This window comes from Python bivittatus, unplaced genomic scaffold (genome assembly GCF_059951505.1).
Source record: "Python bivittatus isolate LINGU-HERP-01145 unplaced genomic scaffold, Pbiv_v1 ctg000190_np1212, whole genome shotgun sequence".
Classification (NCBI taxonomy): Eukaryota; Metazoa; Chordata; class Lepidosauria; order Squamata; family Pythonidae; genus Python; species Python bivittatus.
In genome coordinates, this window is record NW_028277042.1 from 15,462,120 (window position 1) to 15,483,537 (window position 21,418).

The following is a 21,418-nucleotide window of genomic DNA, read 5'->3' on the forward strand; positions in this document are numbered from 1 at the left end:
TTCTACTCTTTCCTTTCTCAGAAGGGAAAGGAAGACCCAATGCACTGGAATAACACAAAACATTACAGTGTTGTACTCACAGTGGAGTAGAGGGAAGGGGCAATCCCAACCAAACCTGCTATTGTGTAATTACATCAGAATGAACATGCTGTGATACCCACTGCAAAAACTTTGTAGCTGCTATATGTGAAAAAGTCATAACTTGGTACAGTGCACTCACTCTCAAGAGAATAGAAGAATATTAGACTTTGGGTTTTATTAGCCATATGGAACCAATCTAGTAACCGTGTTGCAATAGCTAGGTTTGAGAGTAAAGACCAAAACTATATCTTGCGCTGAGCAATCCATTTTGTTTACCTGATTGGGTCACGGTCGAGTCCCAGTTCAACGTAAAGTCTGATGTTTCACCTTCTTCAACTGAAAGAAAGCAGAAGAGCTACAGTGAGGTTCAAGGAAAGGAACGGAAAGAATAGGCAGATTTCATTTTTCAAAAGAATTTGGATGTTTCATATATAATCCCTTTAGCAAACAAAAGAGACTACCTACCCTCACAGCTGAGTGGTTAATAAAGCCTACCTGCAGTGCTTTCAGATCACAATCTATACCATTCGTATCTCTACACCTCACTTTCACAAGCTCCCCTAAAAGTATTCCCAGTATTCCCATTTAATTCTGGGAGAACGAATGAAGCTGAGTTCTGAATCACACTCTACTTTCATCTCATCAGGCCAAACAAGTCTTTGGATGAGTCCTGAAACGCAAATTTTCAACTAGGTTTATTGTCCAAGGTGTAGCCAAGTTCAAGCATTGCCCGTCGATTTGCTTATTCTGGCAGAGTGTGATATGGGAAGCCAGCCACAGTGGTGTGTAAACTAACCCAGGCGCTAACCCAGGCACCTGTAAATCATGGCTTAGTGTGATGGGTGAACTCAGGCAATAAAATGACAATTTATGTTCCTACCAAATGACTACAGCCAGCCTTTAGCCCAAAGTATTCAAAAAACAAAATATAGTGGAAGCATTTCTGTATTCCATTTTCCAGATTATTAGACACCAGATATATAAGACTACATATGTGACAATGCTGGTTAAGTACATTAGAAGACACATCTGCTCTTAACTGAACCACATGACACTGGCTGCCATGTCACTGAAAATACATACACACATACACACACACACACACACACACACACACATACTTACACCCAGTTGTAATGAATGTTTCTTGAACAGACCTCAAAACAGTTCATGGCCTTTAAATTCAATTTTTTAAAAATTTTCTGGAAGTCGACTTCCTGCTTCTCTTCTCTTTTCCCCAAGAGCCTTAACCTGCTTGTTTAGCCACCCCAACTGATGCAAAAGAGAGCTGAAAAGAAATTGGAAGGAAGGAAGCATCTTTTTAATAAGAATGATAAATGTCTGATGTATAACAATCAAGGCATGGACGTTTGATGAAGAAGTATATTTAGCCTCTTTAATGAAACCAATACTTGGCTTCTTACATCAAGGATATGATTATATAGCTACTTTATTTTGGGAAGAAAAAGAAGGATGAAAGGGGTGGGTGTGACTGAGCATTGCAAATGTTGTTTACAATTATGGTGAGCCAAAAAGAGGAATACTCCTGTGATAAAACTGAAATTGAGATAACTTAGTTCTCCCACCCAGCTGTTTACCATTCCATTTCAACATCTGCTCTGACTTAAAACTCAGACACAACAATAGAATTGTGCACAAAATTTTGATAGGACCAGATCACAAAAGCCTCTGTTCCTCTGGATGCAAATAACCTTGCTTACATTATCTTCAATGTTCTAAATTTGCTATTACAAAGATCACCAGGATGCTCATCAGTCACAAAGTGTTACTTCCAATGTCTGACATACCTTCAGATATTTAAGATTAAACAAATTTAAATGATCATAATCTCATAGGAGAACCTTTAAAATCCAATAGCAGATTAAGATGTTAGGGAAAGAAAATAGGGACAATTAAATTAGTACATTACTAAAATTATTCATCTCTCCCAAAACAAGAGAACCTCCTGAAAATAATATAGGTTCTTTACAGGAAATTTGACCCATTAAAACAGAACTGTGAACATCTTCTTCACAATCTATGATATGCTGGGAGTCTAATTATGAGGATCACTAGAAGAACTACCATCCCTTCCGCAATGAACTTGACAGATTGCAAAACCAGGCTAGTAGCCCTAAAGAACTACTGCACTTTCCTGGAGAGTTCTGAAACAGTTACCCAGGAAAGAGTTACTAACCAATATTACTCTAGAAATGGAAACATAACAACATACTCAAGTGCCTTAGGCTAAATCACACTGTAGAACCTGCTCTCCCAAGTTTCAAGCAACAGTCTTGCTCATCACTGGCTCCTTCATGTTTAAAAGGAAATCAACAGGTAATCCACTGTACATGTAGCATGGGTTCCACCAATGAGGTATTGCCCCCCCCCCAGGCTATGGAGAAGACAACTCGCCCCAACCCATACCACCCTTTGGGGATCTCCAAGCAGGTATACCCACTGAGGGTCAACAAAACACATACTTCATGTGCAAGTTAGGATGATGCATTCCTCCAACCATTTCCCAGATTCACAGAACTCCATCGAACAGGTCTCCCCCCGAGTTCACTCTTGTCACTTTCTGAGGAGAGGAAAAGAGCAGCAAGCTGGCATCTTCCAAAATTTCATGGCAAGACTCAGTGTGAACCAAGGCCTCCTGCCAGAATGCTGTCTTTTAATAGGGCTATTATACATCACCCTTTTCATTGCTGGACTGTCCTATGAAAGAGATGGGGGGGAGGGTTTACACAGTTTGTCAGCTTGTTCACAGCCTAAATTCATGCAGATGCTTGAACTGATTTTCTCCAAAGTCCTAATGAGACTGGTGTTGGGGGTATTATTGTTCTGCTGGCAACAACTAAAGAGAGTAAAGATGAAATGGCAGGGAACAGGAGGGGGTCCATGGAAACAGGGAAGAGAATGTACAGTTAATTTAGGCTAAATGAAGGAGGGAGAAGTACAGGAAGGAAGATACTCAAGGAGGAGGCAACTGCCATCACTGTGACTGGGTTCACACAGCGCACTACAATATGGTATGGTTTGGGCTTTAAATGCCATGGAAATGCAGCCATTGCGGTTTAGAAAACAGGCTTTGTGATGCTGAATAAAGTAAAACCAAGTTTTGTGGTGGTTGTAAGAAGGAATGTCCAGCTTAGCATATGGCAATTGATTCAATAAGCACGGTTTAGCAAACAAGTCTTAATGCAATGTGTGAACCAAGTCCTGCCTAGGTCAGGTCAGGTTCAAGGTTTTGAGATTTATTTTTACAGCTCTAAGTAACTTTCAGCCAAGACACTAAGATCTTTTTCCCCATGGATGTCACTCATGACCTTCAGTGGAGATCTTCCTGCCACATTCTGTAGATTAGAAGCTGACTGTACTCCAGTTACTATGGATTTCAAATCCTACAATCCCTTTTAAAATGCAACAAGATACTATTCAGAGGAAGAAACTGCCTTTAAAATGAGAAAACCCAACCCATAAAAATCAGTGGGTGAGAACAAAGAGTATCAAAAAGGCCATTAAGAGTGCAACCGTTTTTGTATACTGGTGTCATTTGCTAGAAAGCTGCAGATCCTTTAGCTGTGTGATTCACCCAAAAACATCTGTGACAGCAACGCCGTTAAGAGCCCAGATAGGCAACAGGTCTCCAGATTCCTTCTTTGTACCCCTTCCCCAGGTCCCTGACCCACTTGACTATTTTAGGAAAAAAAGTTTTAATAATGTTGCACAGGAAGCTGGTGTGCTGCAAAACAACACATCCTCCTATGTTAATCTGCAGAGCAAATAAAAGTCCCAGTTGGGATAGTTGAGAGCATCTTGGTCAGTGGAGGCAAGATGGGTCTTCTGATAAATATGTCTTCCCTGCCTGTCCATTTTAACTATGGCAACTATGTCTTGAATTGGCCAATCTCCCATGGCAGCCATATTGGGCATGTGCTCCAAAACATTACCTATCCCCAACAAAAACATATGAGAGCACAATTATTGGAAACTAAACCAACAGGAGACTCGTGCTACGCTTTCCGTGATTATTAATGAATTCCTCTGGAGGACCAAATGACTATCAACTAATTTCCAGAGGAAGAAAAAAAACACACAGAAAAGTTAATCCCCCCAAAACCCCAGAGAGTTGAGATATGCTCACCTTTAATCTGGGGGACAGGAAAGGGAGAGCAAAAAGAAAAACACCTCTGTAATGACCATGAGATCATTCCTGAAATTATCAATATTTACCCAGATCTCCATATCTCAGCATTCTAAATATATACATACCCTCGAACCTTCAGAGCACTCATTACAACTGATGGAGTTGCTAATTCAACACTTCCAGCACTTGCAAACTGAACAAATATTGATCTAGTTCAGTGTTTTTCAACCTTGGCAACTTGAAGATGTGTGGACTTCAATGCCCAGAATTCCCCAGCCAGTGTGCTGGCTGGGGAATTCTGGGACTTGAAGTCCACACATCTTCAAGTTGCCAAGGTTGAAAAACACTGACCTAGTTCCCAACCTGAATACCACTAGAGTAGTAGGATTTGTACCAATGACCCAGCAATCACAACTTCCCCAAATCCACCTTTAATAAGTAAGGAAGATGACACTGATGGAGACATGCAAGAACGGTTCTCTAGGCAAAAAGGGCTGAAATAATTTTTAAGACCAGACCAATGAGATAACACTCAGGCTGATGTCTCCCTGATTCACAGGAGTATAAGAACCGGGAGGAAGTAAAGCACAATCAGTCATAAGATTCTGTTATTATAGCCAATTACTGTAAAAGTAGTTATTTCTTGTGATTTCCTGGTCTGGTCTACCTAGTGGAGCTGACATCACCCTTGCATTAAACGTTAGTGGTGAAGGAAGTGGAGCAAACATTATACATACCACCTGAGCAGTAACAGGGCAGGGAACATGGTCGGGAATAAGATGCTGGAGACACCCTGCTGAGATGTTGTCCAGATCTCCTTCCCACCTGACTTATTTTTAAGAGAATTCTTTGCCTAAAACGATCCAAAGGAAAACTGGCAATCTGAAAACAAAGCACCAGCCTCCAGCAGGATCTGTTTCCAAGCCTACCTCTAAACCCCATAAGGACCCACAGCAGTTGTAGGGAAATGAGTGGGAATGGTTACAGTCCTGGGCTTCCTTTAGAAAGATGCCCATGGATTTTTCCAAAGCGAGGAAAGGGGTGGATAGAGAACATCCCAGTTAGAGGACATGGAAAGGATTAACCTAACCACCTCGCCTTCTGGTTAATTGCAAACTCAACTTAGGTGGGCCCTGCCATGATTCTGGCACCCATCTGATGTCCACAAATGGTATTTTTCTTCTCTTTTTTAAAAATATATATATATTAAGATATATAAAAAGCACTGTTAAAATACAAATCGGAGAGTATAGAAAAGAAAGAAGATAGAACTAAAAGACTAAAACTAAAATCGTGAGAACGGTTTGTTCTCAGTATTTTTCTTCTCTTTTTAACAATGGACTATACGCATAAATGTGTAGGTATTTGTTTATCTGAAACTTTTGCATACCAGCACAGAAAAAAGGTGTTCCTTCATTATTATTTTCCAAAAACAATGCTGGTGTAGAAGAAATTACCATCAATTTTCAAAGCCGCTTTCTTTCATGTGAGCATCCACTGGTGCTAGATTAAGAGTTTGGACTGACAAAGAGCATAACATGCTTGTATGCGCGCACACACACACGAGCCACAGCGCTAATATTCCCTCTGCTCTCTAATTTTATGCTACTATCTCCCAAGATAAAAATATACATATTCTTGTTAAAGGGAAAAACATTGCATAATATACATTTGCATTGATGATATCTTCTGGTTCCTGAGTCTCATTTTTAAATAAGAACAGCAGCAGCCAAAAAAAAAAATCAACATAGCATTTAATACAGGCTTTTAAGTAATAGGAAAAGGGGAGTGTGTGTGGCTTATATAAATACCAGTGTACTCTAAGGCTTCTGAGCCATAAAATTAAAAAGCAAAAAACTTATCTACGTAACAGGAGAACTGACCACAGCAACGGGGAAGGGGGGAAAAAAAAAGTAGGGATGAATTAAAAGAAGTGGTTTCTGGAATGGAGCCTATTCCGGAAGAGTCTCTATGAAGTCTTCTGGACCATTCAGGGTGGTCAGATAGGGAATTGTGGTCTAAGCCCACGTTGCACTTTTGAGACTCGAGAGCGTTCCAGTGGATCACACCCATGTCTTAAAATGGCACACAGGAACAGTTAATATACCCAGCGAGCCACCTCAGGAATGTATGGTTCCCAGGGGCTCAAAGGCCACTTGGAGTTGTACAGCAGCTTCAGGTCCACGTTCCCAAAGTGGAGGGCAGAAGGGCCCAGCTTAGGAGGGGGTTCCTATTTTGAGGGGCAAAATGCTTCCACGTTTGGGGGATGCTTAAGGCCTATCTTCCCAAATCTCCCCCCCCCCCCACTCCCCATGCAAAAAGAAAGAAAGGACAAAGACCTCATTTTGGACCCACCCACTCTAGGGAACCATAAAAAAGGAAGTGGTGGGCTACACTTTTTACATTCCTGCCCTATGTCATGGATCTCTCTCTCTCTCTCTCTCTCTCTCTGAGAGAGTATCACCCACTTCAAAGTAGGGTGGGATAAAATAAACCAACTTGAAAAGAAAGCAGGAGACGGTGAGTTCTAGTCCCACCTTAGGTGTGAAAGCCGGCTGGGTGACTTTGGGCCAGTCACTCTCTCTCAGCCCAGCTCACCTCACAGGGTGGTTGTTGATGTCGGGAAAACAGGAAGAGGAAGGAGTATTAGGTATATTCACTGCCTTGAATTATTTATAAAGATAATAAAAGCGGGATAAAAAAAAATCTAAAAAAAAAAATAAGACAGTCATTTTTGGCCCAAGAAAATGAATTGGGCAATTTTGGGACTTCGACTCTATCAGCCTTTAGGCAGCAGAAGGTTGAGGGACCTTATTTGGAAAAAGGGAGTGGGGGGGACAGATATTTGAATCAGATTATATAAACATCATGTGTTCAGAAGAGGGGGGAATTACTGTCAGATAAGCCTCACTACAGGTAGTCCTCACTTAGGGACTGCCTCAGACAGCGACCGTTTGCAGTTACAACAGTAATGAAAAAGTAACTTTGCAACCAATGCTCAGATTTACCACCTCTGCAGATCTGTAAAGCACAGGAAGGCTGAAGTAAGGTCATAAGCACAGTTGTGACCATATAATTTTTCACTTAGCGTCTGCTTCACTTAACGACCAAGTTGCCAGTCCCAATTGTGGTCGCTAAACAAGGACTACCTGTATAATATTCTCCCAAAAAGTGGTATTGAGAGGGGTCACTCAAAATTCCCAGTGGAGTCTAAATTTTTCTTTCCTACCTCACCAAAGCAAAATTAAATTAGGGAGGGAGGGAGGGAGGGAGGGAGGGAAGGCAGGCAGGCAGGCACACATACACACAAACGTAATATATGCATTACTTCTACTGCATCAAATTTAGGAGCAGAAGCAGATTAGATCTCCCACATAAAATAGAACAATGGTTAATTTCTATGAAATTATCACGATCCTCAGGCTAATATACCATAAATAGATTTCAACATATTGTTATAAATGCCATTGATCATAAATGTTGAAAATTAAGATGCATGTCAATACCAGGGTGGGGGGACGGAGGCTTTAGATCTATTTTCCATTCTGTTTCTTAAAAGAAGAAGAAGAATGCATCGTTTTTCTAAGTTCAGAACTAAAATAATAAGAAGGGGGGGAAGCGTGCAGATCCTGGCTCCTGGAATTCTTTCAAACACCCTCACCATCAATGGCCATAGGAGCATCTGTATTTGCCATGTAGTGCATCGGTGTGTGTGCAACGCACTGGGAAGCACAGGGGTGGATACGTTCTGGTCTGGGACACATGACCTGGAGGGAGGTGGGAGGGAGGCTGAGAATGAAGCACTCAACAACATCCCAAGTCCTTGCCCAATTGCTTCTCCCATTCATCCACAGGTGCTGGAATAGCCCATCCCATGTTCGAGCTGAATCTTGCCTCGGCCAGCTTCTCCCCTGCCCACCTCATTTGCTCCCCTTCTGCCCAGCGTTTGGACAGTTCTTTGAATGGTGGATGGATGGACAGAGAGACAGACAGGTTCCCAAGAAGCCTCTGTATATAATCCCTTTCCAACATTCCATTGGGTTGGAAGAAAGAAAAGAGCCCCAAACGTTTTATAACTCTAAACAGATTTCCCCAGCGTAACAGTCATAATATTTTTACAGTTAAAAGATCGACTGCCTTAATAAAGTGTGATTTGTGTATTTAGAAAAATTCATTAGAGCAGACATTACTGGATTTGTTTTATTTATTTATTTTGCAGGCTAATTTGGGTACACTACTTCAAAAGAACACTTCCCAGCTCCTTAGTCATACACTAATAACATCTAATAATTAATAAAGACATGTAAATTCTTAACTCCCAGAACTATTTCAAACTTACTATCTTTATGCTCTGCCTCTCACATCTGAGTAACTGATATCTGCATGAGTTTCCCTTGCAAAATGCTAAAGGGATCTGTCCTTATTGCCTTGCTGGGCTGGTGAGTAGTCAAGGCCTTTGCAAAATAAAACCTGGCTCCAAACTTGAGGGCTACTAAAAGAGAAAACATTTCATATTTCACATTCCTGCAAGTGCCTGCAAACTTTCCTCATTTGTACACATGTACATAGTTAACAGTAAGAGACAGTCTGGCGTACCAGGTAGTCTTTCGCTTAACGACTGCTCTGTTTAGCAACCATTCGAAGTTACAACGGTGCTGAAAAAGTAACTTTATAGCTGGTCCTCACATTTACGTCTGTTGCAGTGTCCCACAGTCACGCAATCACCATTTGCTCACTTCACAGCCGGCTTTTGACAAGCAGAGTTAATGGAGAAGCCAACAGTCAAATCGCAAGTTATGGTCATGTGATGTCTCACTTAGTGATGGGGTTGCCAGCCTCAATTGTGGTCATTAAATGAGGACTAACTATTAGTGGTTAAGGCACAAGGCTACAAACTGGGAGGCTGTGGGTTCTAGTCCCACCTTAGGCACAAAGCCAGCTGGGTGACCTTGGGCCAGTCACTCTCTCTCACCCCTAGGAAGAAGGCAATGGCAAACCACTTCTGAAAAACCTTGTCAAGAAAAATGCAGGGACTAGTCCAGGCAGTAACCAGGAGTCAAGACTGACTTGAAGGCACAAAAAACACCCATGGTTAGTATTTAAATGGGACAGTACCAGGAAAGCTGAAAACCCACCCCAAAAGAAAGCAATATCTAGCAACTTCCACACTGTTACCAAAAAACCCCGATACGGATGTGTCCCTGATGCCATGTAGAACGGAGTGTATCCTTTGAGCATTCACTTTCACTTCAGCATTTACAATTTAGTCTTAGCCACCTGGGGGGCTCGAACTGAGTAGAAAGGTGGCTAGAAATCAAATAAGTAAACAAATTACCCGAGTTAGAAATCATAAAACATACACTGGATGGACATCTGGTGCCCAGAATTTAAACAATGTCTAAATGAGAATGGGAGGAAACTTGCAGTTTTCTCACCTGAGATCTCAAGATTTCAGGTGAGATCCCTGAACCCTTGCAAGATTTCCATCAGGGAGGTAAGTAATTTGTCAGCATGTCCACGTCTGTGGCACTGCACAGAGATACACAGGGTTGCCCAGTGCTGGGAAAAAAACTCCAATCCTGGCCTGTTTACCCTCAAATCATTCTTGAAGATCTGAAAGAGTGAGCCAGCTAGGCAGGAGGTCCCCAGAGGCCCTAAAAGTTGCTCCAGGTTGCTCAGATGAATTCCAGGTCTCTCCCCCTCTCCTCAATACTCCTTAAGAGAGTTCAGCTTCTTCCAAAAGGAAAAGAGATGAGGACACGATTTAACATGCAATGCAGGAAAAGAACAGCAGTGCTGTCAAAGGGGGAAAAAAATCCGAACAACATTTCCCATACATCTTATTTAATACCTTCAGTTTGAAAAGCTGGCAAATTAACTCAGTAGAGAAGCCAAGCCCTCTTATCCATCTTCATTAAGTATGACTAGAAAATAATAAGAGACAGGCGTAAATCACCCCCCACTGTTATGGGCAAGGTTAAATTAATTTCACATAATTCTTTTTCGTTTATTAGGAGAGACGGATTCGGGCGTGCAGTTCAGGTAGGATGAAACGGTAGGCGTGCTTCCAGAGCTCATACATAAATATGACAAAAGAAGGCAGGTGAGAAGAATTTAATGTCTTTATTTAAAGCAGGGGAGTATTTCTATTTGTTACTTTCAGCTCTGGCGCATCCAGGAAGCTGCAGATGCCACTGAGTTACCCACAAACCCGAAGACGTTCTGCACCACATCAAAAGACCACAGAGCAGCTTCTGTTTCTGGCTTCAACTCTCCTGGACCTCTTTTTTCCCTGTGCCCCAAAGAAGCCCAGAAAGAATTCACAGGCTCCTTAAGATAGCACGGAATAAAGCAAGAGTGGGGAATCTGATTCTTGCAAAGTTGCTAAAATTATACCGTAATTTCCAGCAGAAGAGTCAGTAGGGAGGGATGTTGGACCCCAGTTATTTTACACATGCAGGAACAACAGAGGAAGGAAAAGAAATACACAGGCCCAGCACAGGCCCCCATACCAGAGAAGGAAAGGGATGAAAAACAGCATCGTTCCTTCTGTTTATTTGTTCTTTCAAACTGGGAGAGTGCTTGGTTTGTTTGGAACATCCTCCCCATAGTTCTGAGGCTGAACTTGCCCCTCACCCAAAATCCCAAAGGCGATCGGTTGGGTTGTGATGTTGTGTAATGGGCGAACCAAAGCACTGAGCTTGCAAACTGTAGTTTATGCCTTAGCAAGAGGCGTGACCCCAATCAATCATAGGTATGGTTATCCCACCAAGTAGGATTGAAGAAATCATGATTTGATGTGACCCATGAATGTAGCCTCAAAGTCAAGCCATTCAGTGAGTTTGTAAATCTGTATCCATTTGATTTATGCCCCAACTTTCCATTCTAGTGAGCACTTCAGAGCGCTTGTAGGAGATCAAAATGGACCATCTTCTTCAGCGCCACAGAATGCAAGTAGTTCTCTGGAGATGGAGCCATTCCATAGGTGAAACTCTTCAAATTCTGACACTTTTGTGAAGACCATCATTTCATACGGGATTTTATTAGCCTTGGTATATTAAGCTACAATTCCACATCATGCTAAACTATGTTTGCTTAGCCATCCTTTATTAAATAACCCCCAATTAGCTTAGCACAATTCCCCTTAACCTCCCTGGGTCACGGCAAAGATCACATGTAGAAGAAACCGTACATGGCAAATTCCTTTCAAGGAAGTAAAACTGGGTTTTGATATAATCCATGTTGCTAAAATCTGAGATCCACCATTATAAGCCAAATGGAAAAGGAATATACTCAGTTCTGGATTTTGGAGTTGTTCTCAGCAGCAAAACGGAATAGCGCTCACATTCTTTCCAAGGAAAATTGTGCTTCTGGATAACCATAGCCTCTTCACTTAACATTTATCATTGGGTAATAGTAAGGGGGAGAATACTCATAGTTTGGGGTCAGTTATTTCTACCAATCACCTGTAAAGGTCCCAGAAACTTTCCCGTGGCTCCCAATTTACACTTGGCCTGTTCTCTTTTAAATTAATCCTCATATACTTTTGTTACTAGATTTGCTCTTCAGGCTATAATGGCACTGTGATTCAATTAATATTAGTAGCTGCTTTCAGCCCGTCTGTAGTAAGTGGAAAGTTGGAACATAAAATTGTTCTAACAAAAATAAATATACCCACTGCACAGAAAAACCAAGCACTGAGGCCAAGAAATACTGTGTTTTGCCCACGGCTTCCCGCTTCCAACGTGGAAGGAGTTGGCCTCCAAGTGCAAAACTTTGAGATTCATTATTACGCCTCACGCAAAGCTCATTGCTGAAAAGAAAAGAGACTGTTACGCATTCTTGTTGCTATACAAAAAATGAAGTATTTTGCTAATAAAAGATGCCAGTCTGTTAGCTTGACATGAACCAAAATGACAGCTATTAGTCGTTCTATAGAATTCAAATTCAGTTAAGCAGACTGCTCACTTTTGATCATAGCTCCTAGGTTCACTACATTCACTTGTACATAATTTTTACTGGGCAAGGAACTTTTTTTTTTAAATTAACAAGGATGGGATTCCATTCCCTCGGCTGGGAATCTGAAACCAAACAAGGGTTGCCATGGTATTCAGGATACGGGCCGTTTCCTTTGGTCTTTGACTGACTAGTTATTTTCCTGGCAAAATATACTGAAATGGGGGAAGGAATCAGGAGCCTGGGGGAGCCACGTTATAGGGTTTTGTCAGCATCCTCCCTGTGAAACGTGAACAACAGAGAATCTGCAGGGGGAAATACTCTCTGAAGGACATTTCTACAGAAGATCAATTTTGCTACAGGTGGCCACACTTGTCTTCTGCATTACCATGGACCACTGTTTCTCAACCTTGAGAACTTTAAGATGTGTGGACTTCAACTCCCAGAATTCCCCAGCCAGCAAGCTAGCTGAGGAATTCTGGGACTGAAGTCCACACATCTTAAAGTTCTCAAGGTTGAGAAACACTGCCCTAGACTCTACTGAAAGGATCAGCAAAGTGTAGCTACCTGCAGTCATTGGTCACCAAGGTGGGTGACCTCAACCCCCTTTTCTGCACCCCCAGAAATTCACCCAAAAATACCCAAAACCCCATTGTGGTGAAGACCCCTTACCACCACTGCAGCCTTAAATACTGGGAAAACAATTGGGGAAAAGATCAAATTGGGATGCAAGCCACCCAAAGTTATCTATCTGGGTCAAACCCATCAGGAGGGGATGGTATACCTGTAAACAATGCAGCTGTGGAAGGCAAACAGGTGCGTCAGATGACGCACAGCACTTGTTTGCCGCTGCGTCAATCAAACGCATCTTTTCCTCGGATGGGGCCACAGCTACAGAGGGCTGCATTATCTAGGGAAAAATGCAGCTACTTTGAGGACCCGTTAGACAGGTGTGATCCGAACCCCCTTGCAAGCTCCAGAACATTTTTGGTTTCTTGGCCTTCCCATCTGAAGCGCTAAAAAGCCCTAATACAGAGGCAGCAAAGCTTCTGCCCTAATTCGTAAAAATGTGGCTCTCTTTGGAAGGGGAGCCAATGAACCCCACCCACTTGAACATACTGCAATGGGCTTTTGAAACTCCCAATGCAGATTGAAAGCTGCTGGTCACGGAAATACATCAGAGACTCATATGGCATGTGTAACTAGTCGCCAGATTCTCTGGACTCCCGCCAAGTATTTAATGGAGCTTAAGAAGGTAAACAAATCTTGCAGCCCTTGATATTCTAACGATACCGTGCAACTAGGTTCAGGGTAATAGAGAACAAAAAAGGAGGAGAATTAGGGCTAAAACTCAGTCACTGGGTTCACCCATCATGCTAAGTCATAATAGGCTTTTATGGTTTTGGCTTAGCACCGTGGATGGATTGACTTTGGGTCAACTCAGCCATGATGGATTTTTGGACCATGTTTATGGCTTAGCAGGTTAAGTAAAGCCAGCTATCGTTTATCGACCCCGCCACGATGAAAACAAATCCTGTCTTAACCCAATGGGTGCACCCAATGAGCGGCAGTCCAAAGAGGCAGGAGTTTTCTTGAAATTAATTTTAAAAAGTTAGGAAAGCCCCAGAAGACAAGACTTGCCTCTTATAAGCCGCGCTCTCAGGATCAGACGGATGACCTAATCTCAGTTTACCTTCATGCAAACTGAAGGGAAATGTGATCATCAGCAGAAACAACAGGAGGAGGACATAGCTGGGGAATGAGGTTTCTCTGAAGACAAGCAAATTGAGGGATCGCTGGAAGCTTTTTATTTAGCACAAAACTATGTAAACTAAGTTACTGCTGTTCAGTCGAAAGTCCTGCCCAGTTTATAACGAACAAGCAAGCATGACATTTCGGCCACTTCGCAGCAGAATTTTCCTGGTCTCTCTAGAACGACAATGCATTAAAAAGAGGAGGTTTTGTTAACGCATCGGCCTCATTTCCTTCCTGGTTTCCTGTAGGCTTCTGCGGACGTTTTTCTTTCACGCCGGACTGCAACTGAAAACAATACCAGCCAATAGAGCTGTGCTATTTTGTTAACAATCAAAATACACAGAAGTGATTGATTTCCTCTTGGGTTATGATGCCAGAGAAGGTGCCCTAAATGTTTCTAACACAAATCACGCAGGCTGCCGGCATAAATCCAGATTCAATACCAGATGCTGGTTTTCAGCCCAAACAATGTCCACAGCACACTTTGGCTCTTCAAAAAAAGCACATTTTCCACAGAAAACATTAATCCCAAGGATATTACCACGCTCAAATTCTCCACAAAAATTTCCAGAAAGGCCTGGTTTGGTAGGACTCACACATTTATCGCAATGGTTGGCTTTGAACATCACACTTCAAAGGTGGCTTGTTTAATTTTGGTAATATGTTGAGAGCACCCAGATGTTATGATTATAAATCAGGTTTAGGGTTTAGTGTGCCAGGCAAACAAAGCCAATTATAGTTTAAAAACCATGGTCCATGACTTAGCATGTTCTATGAAGCTAGCCAACAAACCTTCGTTAGTGCATTACTTGACCTCAGTCACTACATATGTGTTGAGGGAAACTCTTTTTAAAATAGCGTCTTAAATTAATTTCCATTTCATTATTTACTTCATACATTTGATTTTTTGGGGGGGGGTCTATCCCTCCAACTAGCCAGAGGGGTAATTTTTAAAAACACATATTCAAAAAATCAGAATAAAATAGGGTATAAACATTCAGTTGTTCCATTAGCATCCTCAGCCTGAGAATGGCTTTGCTACCTGAGCATAGGAACTTCTTCTTTATCAATTCCATGTTTCATTTAAAGCCTACCTAGGTGTCCTTCTGCTTCACAAAACAGTAGTTTGGTTTGATAAAGATGTTTGGGATGGATGGTTAAAGCGGGGGGAGAGATGAAAGGGAAGAGAAGGAAAGGTGATCTCCATAGCATTTGGATGCCATTTTCTATATAAGTACCACTGTCCATTTTTTCAGGCAGGGCTTAAATCAAACTTAGCTATCACAAGCCTAGAGACCTTGATAACAAGACTTAAGAGGCTCACATCCCTTATTGCCCAAAAACTCACTTATCCTTGACTCTCTTTCTGTTTGTCTTGGTAGAACGTTGCTTCAATAACCCACTTGTTGGTCCAACATAATATTTTTCTTGGCCTGCCAAGAAGTAGCTTAGTTGACTTGCATTTCTCAGTTACTTTTGTCTTATAGGCTTGCACAGCCACTTAATAACGCCCCCCCCCAAAAAAAAGAGAGGGCTCTGCTTTAAGTTAAACTCTGGAGGAAAATACAGTGCTCTATTTTATCCTATTTAAACATGTAAGTCTGCCTAAAAACACTTAATGGCTGAGTAGGAAACTATCCAAAATACCAGAGACAATGAAGGGTTAGTTTGTTAATCAATGGGGGAATTCTGGAAACTCAGAGAATAAGGCAAGCTTGAGTTAATCAAAGCCATCCCAACATTTGATCTTCTCTATGGACATAAAATACAAATTAAGATTTAAGACCATTATGAGATGGGAACAGCTGTTACTCGTATTCTTATCCCCTTCTATAGGGTTAGGAAAGGATAAAGATGGGGAGGATGGACAACATGGAGGCAGTAGTGGTAACAGAGAAAGCCATATTAGACTAGAACAGAATATTCCTTAATTTACCTCATCTAGCTTGGTTATCCTTATTTATTATCTAAATAAAGGGTAGCCAACATGATGTTTTGGATTTCAACTCCAGTTGCTGCTGGCCTCCAAAGCTAATATTAATGACTGTGGTTGTTATCCAAAGTATCTGGAGGCACCCAGTTGCCAATTCCAGGTGTGGGAAATGTACACCCCTCCACCTATTTGCAACAGCCTTTGCAAGTTGTAAGTCCCAAGCTTTTGTCAAGAGACTGGAGACAATGGTGGCTCTAATTCCATTCATAACCCAAATGCCACCACACATAGGTTACCTTTTGAAGGACTGCACCCTCATTAAAAAAAGTGTTTCCCCTTTTCTACACTACCTGGCCAATGGTTCTTGGAATCCTTATCTATTCTTTTAACTATCTTCCCTGTCCCTCAATGGTGGTCTGTCTCGAAATCATTAAATAATTATTCATTTATTTAAAAGATGTATATGGCCACCCATCTTGTAGAACACAACTCCAGGTGGCTCACAATAATAATAACACTGAAAACAGTAAAAACAAGAAAAACAGAAAAACCAAGAAAAATAAGCACTTAACCCATCATATCCAATGCATCAATCTATACAATCCTTGGGCTCCAACCAGGTAAGGCTTAATTTCCCAACCTGGTCTCTTCTAGTTTTATTGGGACAGCAATTCTCCATCAGTATATCAGATAGGAATTCTGGGTGTTGCAGTCCTAACTTATGTAGCAGATGCTGAGTTTGGGTATCAAGGGACGGTAAGAGAGGAACGTCCAGGAAGACTGGTGGAGGGTCATTATCCATCCCTTCCTCAAAGTAGTAGAAGCTTCTCCTATGGGCCAACATGACAACAGAGAGGAGAACTTCATCCATTTGTCATTGCACTGATGAGAAAAAGACATGGGACAAATGCACCAAACCATGGTTTTATTTAATCATTATTTATTGGACAAACTGTAATTGACTGGGCTGGATGACTTTGGGCTAATCACTCTCTCTTAGTCCAACTAACCTCACAGGAATGTTGTTGGGGGGGAAATAGGAGGCGGGGGTATTAGGTATGTATGCTGCCTTGAATTGACCAAAAATAAAGGTAGGACAAAAGTCTAATAAATAAATAATAAACAAAGGATTTCAAAACACAATGGCTGGATTCATACAACACTCTAAGCCAAAACCAACAAACCAGATTATGGCTTAGAGTAGTGTTTCTCAACCTTGGCAACTTTAAGACGTGTGGACTTCAACTCCCAGAATTAAAGTTCTGGGGTTGAGAAACACTGGCTTAGAGCGATGTACAAACCAGCTAAGAGGAGGAAGCAGAGAAATTCATATTTCTGTAGACAACCATTTAAGCTTCTCTACAGGGACCTGCCTCATCTGTTCAATGCGGGTGGCTAACAGAAAATGTCATTTTTCAATTTTTCTTTTTTATTAGAAATGTGATGTCCCACTTCTGGTAAAATGCTACAACAGCATCTAAGGTAAATTCGCTGTCCTTCAAGGCAAGCTTCAAGTTGTCCTCTTGGAAATCTCGATCACATAGTAGAAACATGTTTCTTCCCTCTCAGGCCACAGAATAGGACACAACACTGTCAGTAAAACCTCTTGTGTGAATCTAACTACGTCAAGTATAGAACTCTCAGAAGAATTAGTGTCCAAGGGGAAAACCCATAAATAGACACAGAGTGTGTCCTAAGTGCTAGGAATTCAGTTACAAACACACACACACAATCCATCATGAAGCAATATTACCAAGCTACTAGTATCAGCTTCTGGTTTCCTCACCTTTCAGGTAAATATTGTTCAGGCACACATTTTTGTTCTATGTCAGGTTCATTTTGGAAAGACACAGACTTTAAGTTGCTTGAACTTGAAAGCAATGCCTGGACAAGAGCAAAACGCTGGGCTTTTGTTCTATAATAATGTGCCCAGCTATGTCAAGATACAAGAAAAAAATAAGGTAAACTTCCCACCCATTTCTTAGGGGCTAGAGGAGAGAAAGGATTCTCGTGCTATTACCTATATTTATCTGGTGATCAGCCGTAACATTCCCAGCTAGGCAATGTAAACGCTTGTGATAGATTGGCACAGCCTGTGAACAGATAACCCAAGTGGCTAATTTGGTTTAGGCTTCATGTATGCTCCAAACAGAGTTTCTCAACCAAAGTTTATGGCCTAGAAGGATACATGAATCTAGGCAACTGTGGTCTGTTTAATAAGCCATGGTGAAACAAACGAGGATTAGCGTGATGGTCAAACACTATAGATATACTGTATTCCATTGTTCCATGATAAAAACTGGTCTCGGGACTAGCCGGTAAACCTTCCTTAAAAATAAGAATGGGATTGCTACTTTTAAAGCCAATCAGAAAAAGCTCTAAAAGAAATAGGAAAAGGAAACGTTATGTGGGAAGAGACAGTAATTATATTCCTAGTGTGTCAAATATCAAGTTTTCTTTCCTGGTTTGTAGTTTAAGTCTCTTTCTCTCTCACCCACACACTCACTCACACAGAGTGCAAATGCTACCACCCCCCACAAATCATAATCCTAAAGCCGTAATCCAGCGCAGCTCCTAAATTCAGGCTATATATTCTAGCTGCAGACCCCCCCCCTAAAAATCCTTGGCCACAAATTGCAAAACTGTTGCTCGGGCGCAAAAATTCTAAGCCACCTGTTTAAACGAATGGGAGGAAGAGGAAGAAAAAGAAAGGGAGAAAGGGGGGGGGCAGAAATCAATCGAGCAAATTCCCTCTCTCGTCAGGAGAAAAAAGCTTTCTTGAAAACTAGAGGAACCAATCACAGATACAGGCGGGGGGCAGGCTGCATGTCAGCTGGGGCACAAAACAGAACTGAAGGAGGGAGAAAAGTGAAAGCAGTGCTCAGTTGGACAGAATCTAATCCTCCAGCTCAGGATTAAGGGAGCCCAATGGTCAGCGACGACGCAAGCGCCAGAGTAATGTTGGAAACAACACCCACGAAGAACAAAGGCGGAATGGAGTCCGTGGGTCCCGCAGCATGATTTCCCAACCCTCTCCTGCTGGGCCTGGAACACAGATGCTCGGAGCACCAAAATGCTCATCGGGGACAGAAGGGGGGAAAGGAAGCCTGGGAGTTGGAGGGTGGAGAAGACCTTTGGCTGGGTGCCAGTTGTCTCCTCCAACCCATGGAGAATAGACCTTCCAGCCCCTACCATAAATGGAGAAAAATAGAGACGCTTTCAGGAACTTGATAACTAAAATGCCTCCCCAAAGCTGTGGGGCTGGGAGAGGTACAGCACACGCAAAGGGCAAGATGCAGAAATAAGGCCAAATGTTGTTCCGTGGTTGAGAAGCCCAGCTGGGACAGGATCGAGCTTCCTGCAGAGATCAGAATCTTCTGAGAAGACTAGCGGAGGACAGACTGACCATAGCAGGCTTCTCCTGTGGTTTTTCCCTTGCTGCCTGGCATTTAGCAACCTCTCCACGTGAAGGTTCGTCTGAGGGTGGTAGCTTCATAATCAGGGATGGGAAGGAGAGCAAAAGACAGAAAACAGTAGAAAGTACCAAAAGCAGAAAGTATGTTTGGAAGTAGGAATGGCTTTCCAGATGTTGCTCAAGTACAACTCCCAACAGTCTTAGCTACCGTGGCCAAAAAGGAGGAACGCTGGGATTCATAGTTCAGGAACATCTGGAGAACCATTCCTGCTGTAAAGGATGGAGACATAGGCTTATTTGAGCCACGGGAATGTGGCAGCCCACGAGGTATAATGGTCTGAATGATATGGTAAGGTTAAGGAGACCCAGACTGAAATTCCTACTCATCTGGAGCTCAACCCACCTGACAAGTTGTTATCAACCTAAACTGAAGAGTGACATACTATATACGCAACCTTACCTAAAGTAAAGGCAAGAAGTCAACACAATTAACATTTGGTAGACCATAAATATGAGGTGAATATCTATGGGAAGGAGAGAGACCCACAGTGGCAAAATCAGGGTAGTAAAACCCTTTATCCAAGATCCTAAAAAGGTCTTGATGATCATGGGCTACTCAGTCACAGTGATTAAGCTTCCACCTTACACCTCACCATGGTTTTTTGAGTAAATCATCACTGACTGGGTTTGTATTCTATGCTGCACATAAAACATGGCTAACAGATTGGGAATGCTCATCCTCATGTTGTGGTTGAATGAATCCAGCTACTTTCTGGCTCCCTCCATTACATTCATCTTCTAATCAGTCTGCTGTTGAGAAAGATGCAGTCTATGGTTGTTTAAGAAACCTTCTCCCTGGAGTGAATTTTCCAGAGCAGAATGAATTCCCTGCTGAGATGATCCACAACTCCAGGAGGTTTTACGACTGCAAAAATAATGGCTCAGCTCATAGACACACAAACCCAAATGCGGTTTGCTTTGTTGGGGCTCAGTGAACAAGCAAACCTGGCCAGTGTGGTTTATAGAGCAAGGCTTACAGGCTAATATCTTACATGAACCCAACCCATTGCAGACCCTTCAAGAGACCACTGAAAAACAAACAGTGGCTTAATGTCAGGCCTAGCCCGAGGAACTCCAGGAGACCATGCAGATTCAGTTCAGCAATGTTTATTAGCTACAACCTCTAGCAAGAATCTTCCCAGACTGAAACTCAGTTCCCATAGTCAGCCAGTCAAAACAGAGTGAATTCTTCAGGGAGGTGCCAGCCTCATCCTCATATCTCTTCCTCGCCCCTCAGGAGATGAAAGAGCATGCTTTCCTCCCTGAGTCTGGCCTTCATAATTCCATGCCATCACACTTAAGAACATCCTTCTCCCTCCAGAGTTTTGGACTTCCATTCCCCAAATTTCCCCGCCAACCTGGGAATTACAACCAACAGATCTGGAAGGAGTCCAGATTGGAGAATGCTAGCTTACACCCACAAACACAACTGTCTTTAAAGAGGTTTGGGATTGTGGACCAAACAGTGTAGTTAGGCTGATAAGGTGTCACCCCCTAGGGCGCGAAAAATTAAAGCACTCCATTCTGAAGCAGAATTTGCCATGCACCTGCCTATTATTAATCTTTTGCAGGATGAAAGTTACAACTGCAGCAAAACTTTACCTCCGTCCCTCCCCCCGTGTCAAACCCTGCCAGTGCCAGCCAGGGATAAATCACCCTGAAGAGAATTGCGTGACCCTCACCTTCCCAAACTGTCAGCGGGGGGCTTCTCAGCATTATTTGGAAACAGGCACAAAGACCCCCAGTGGGGCCAGCCACGGAAACCCTGCCAGTTCATTTTAAAACAGCAAGGGAGGCGCTGGCGTCACACGCCTAGCCTGCTAGGTGTTACCTAAGCAGATGGTGAGGCCTTAGGAAAAGAAAGCCAGCAGCGGCAAGAAGGTTGGGAGCAGGAAAACAGGTCAGAGGGAGAAGACGAATGCCATGGCGCCCACAATGGAAGACTCTGCGAGCTGGAGAAGGAACCAGCCAGGACTATTGTCCTCGGCGTGGCCGGATGACCATCTGCCCAATTTCCTGGGCTGCTGTTGTTGCCAGCTCAGTGGGGGATAAACCCAGAAGAGACAGG

The 21,418-nt window shown here is 42.5% G+C and overlaps 1 protein-coding gene across 2 annotated transcripts in view; it reads right to left on the minus strand.

The window, feature by feature from the left end:
* ZNF423 (zinc finger protein 423) overlaps nt 1-21,418 on the minus strand; it is a 236,775-nt gene that overhangs the window by 195,745 nt on the left and 19,612 nt on the right. For both annotated transcript variants that reach the window (XM_088136113.1, XM_088136114.1), the window contains exon 2: nt 358-417. In XM_088136113.1, the coding sequence (XP_087992239.1) occupies nt 358-417 (60 nt within the window). The remainder of the gene's footprint in view (nt 1-357; nt 418-21,418) is intronic.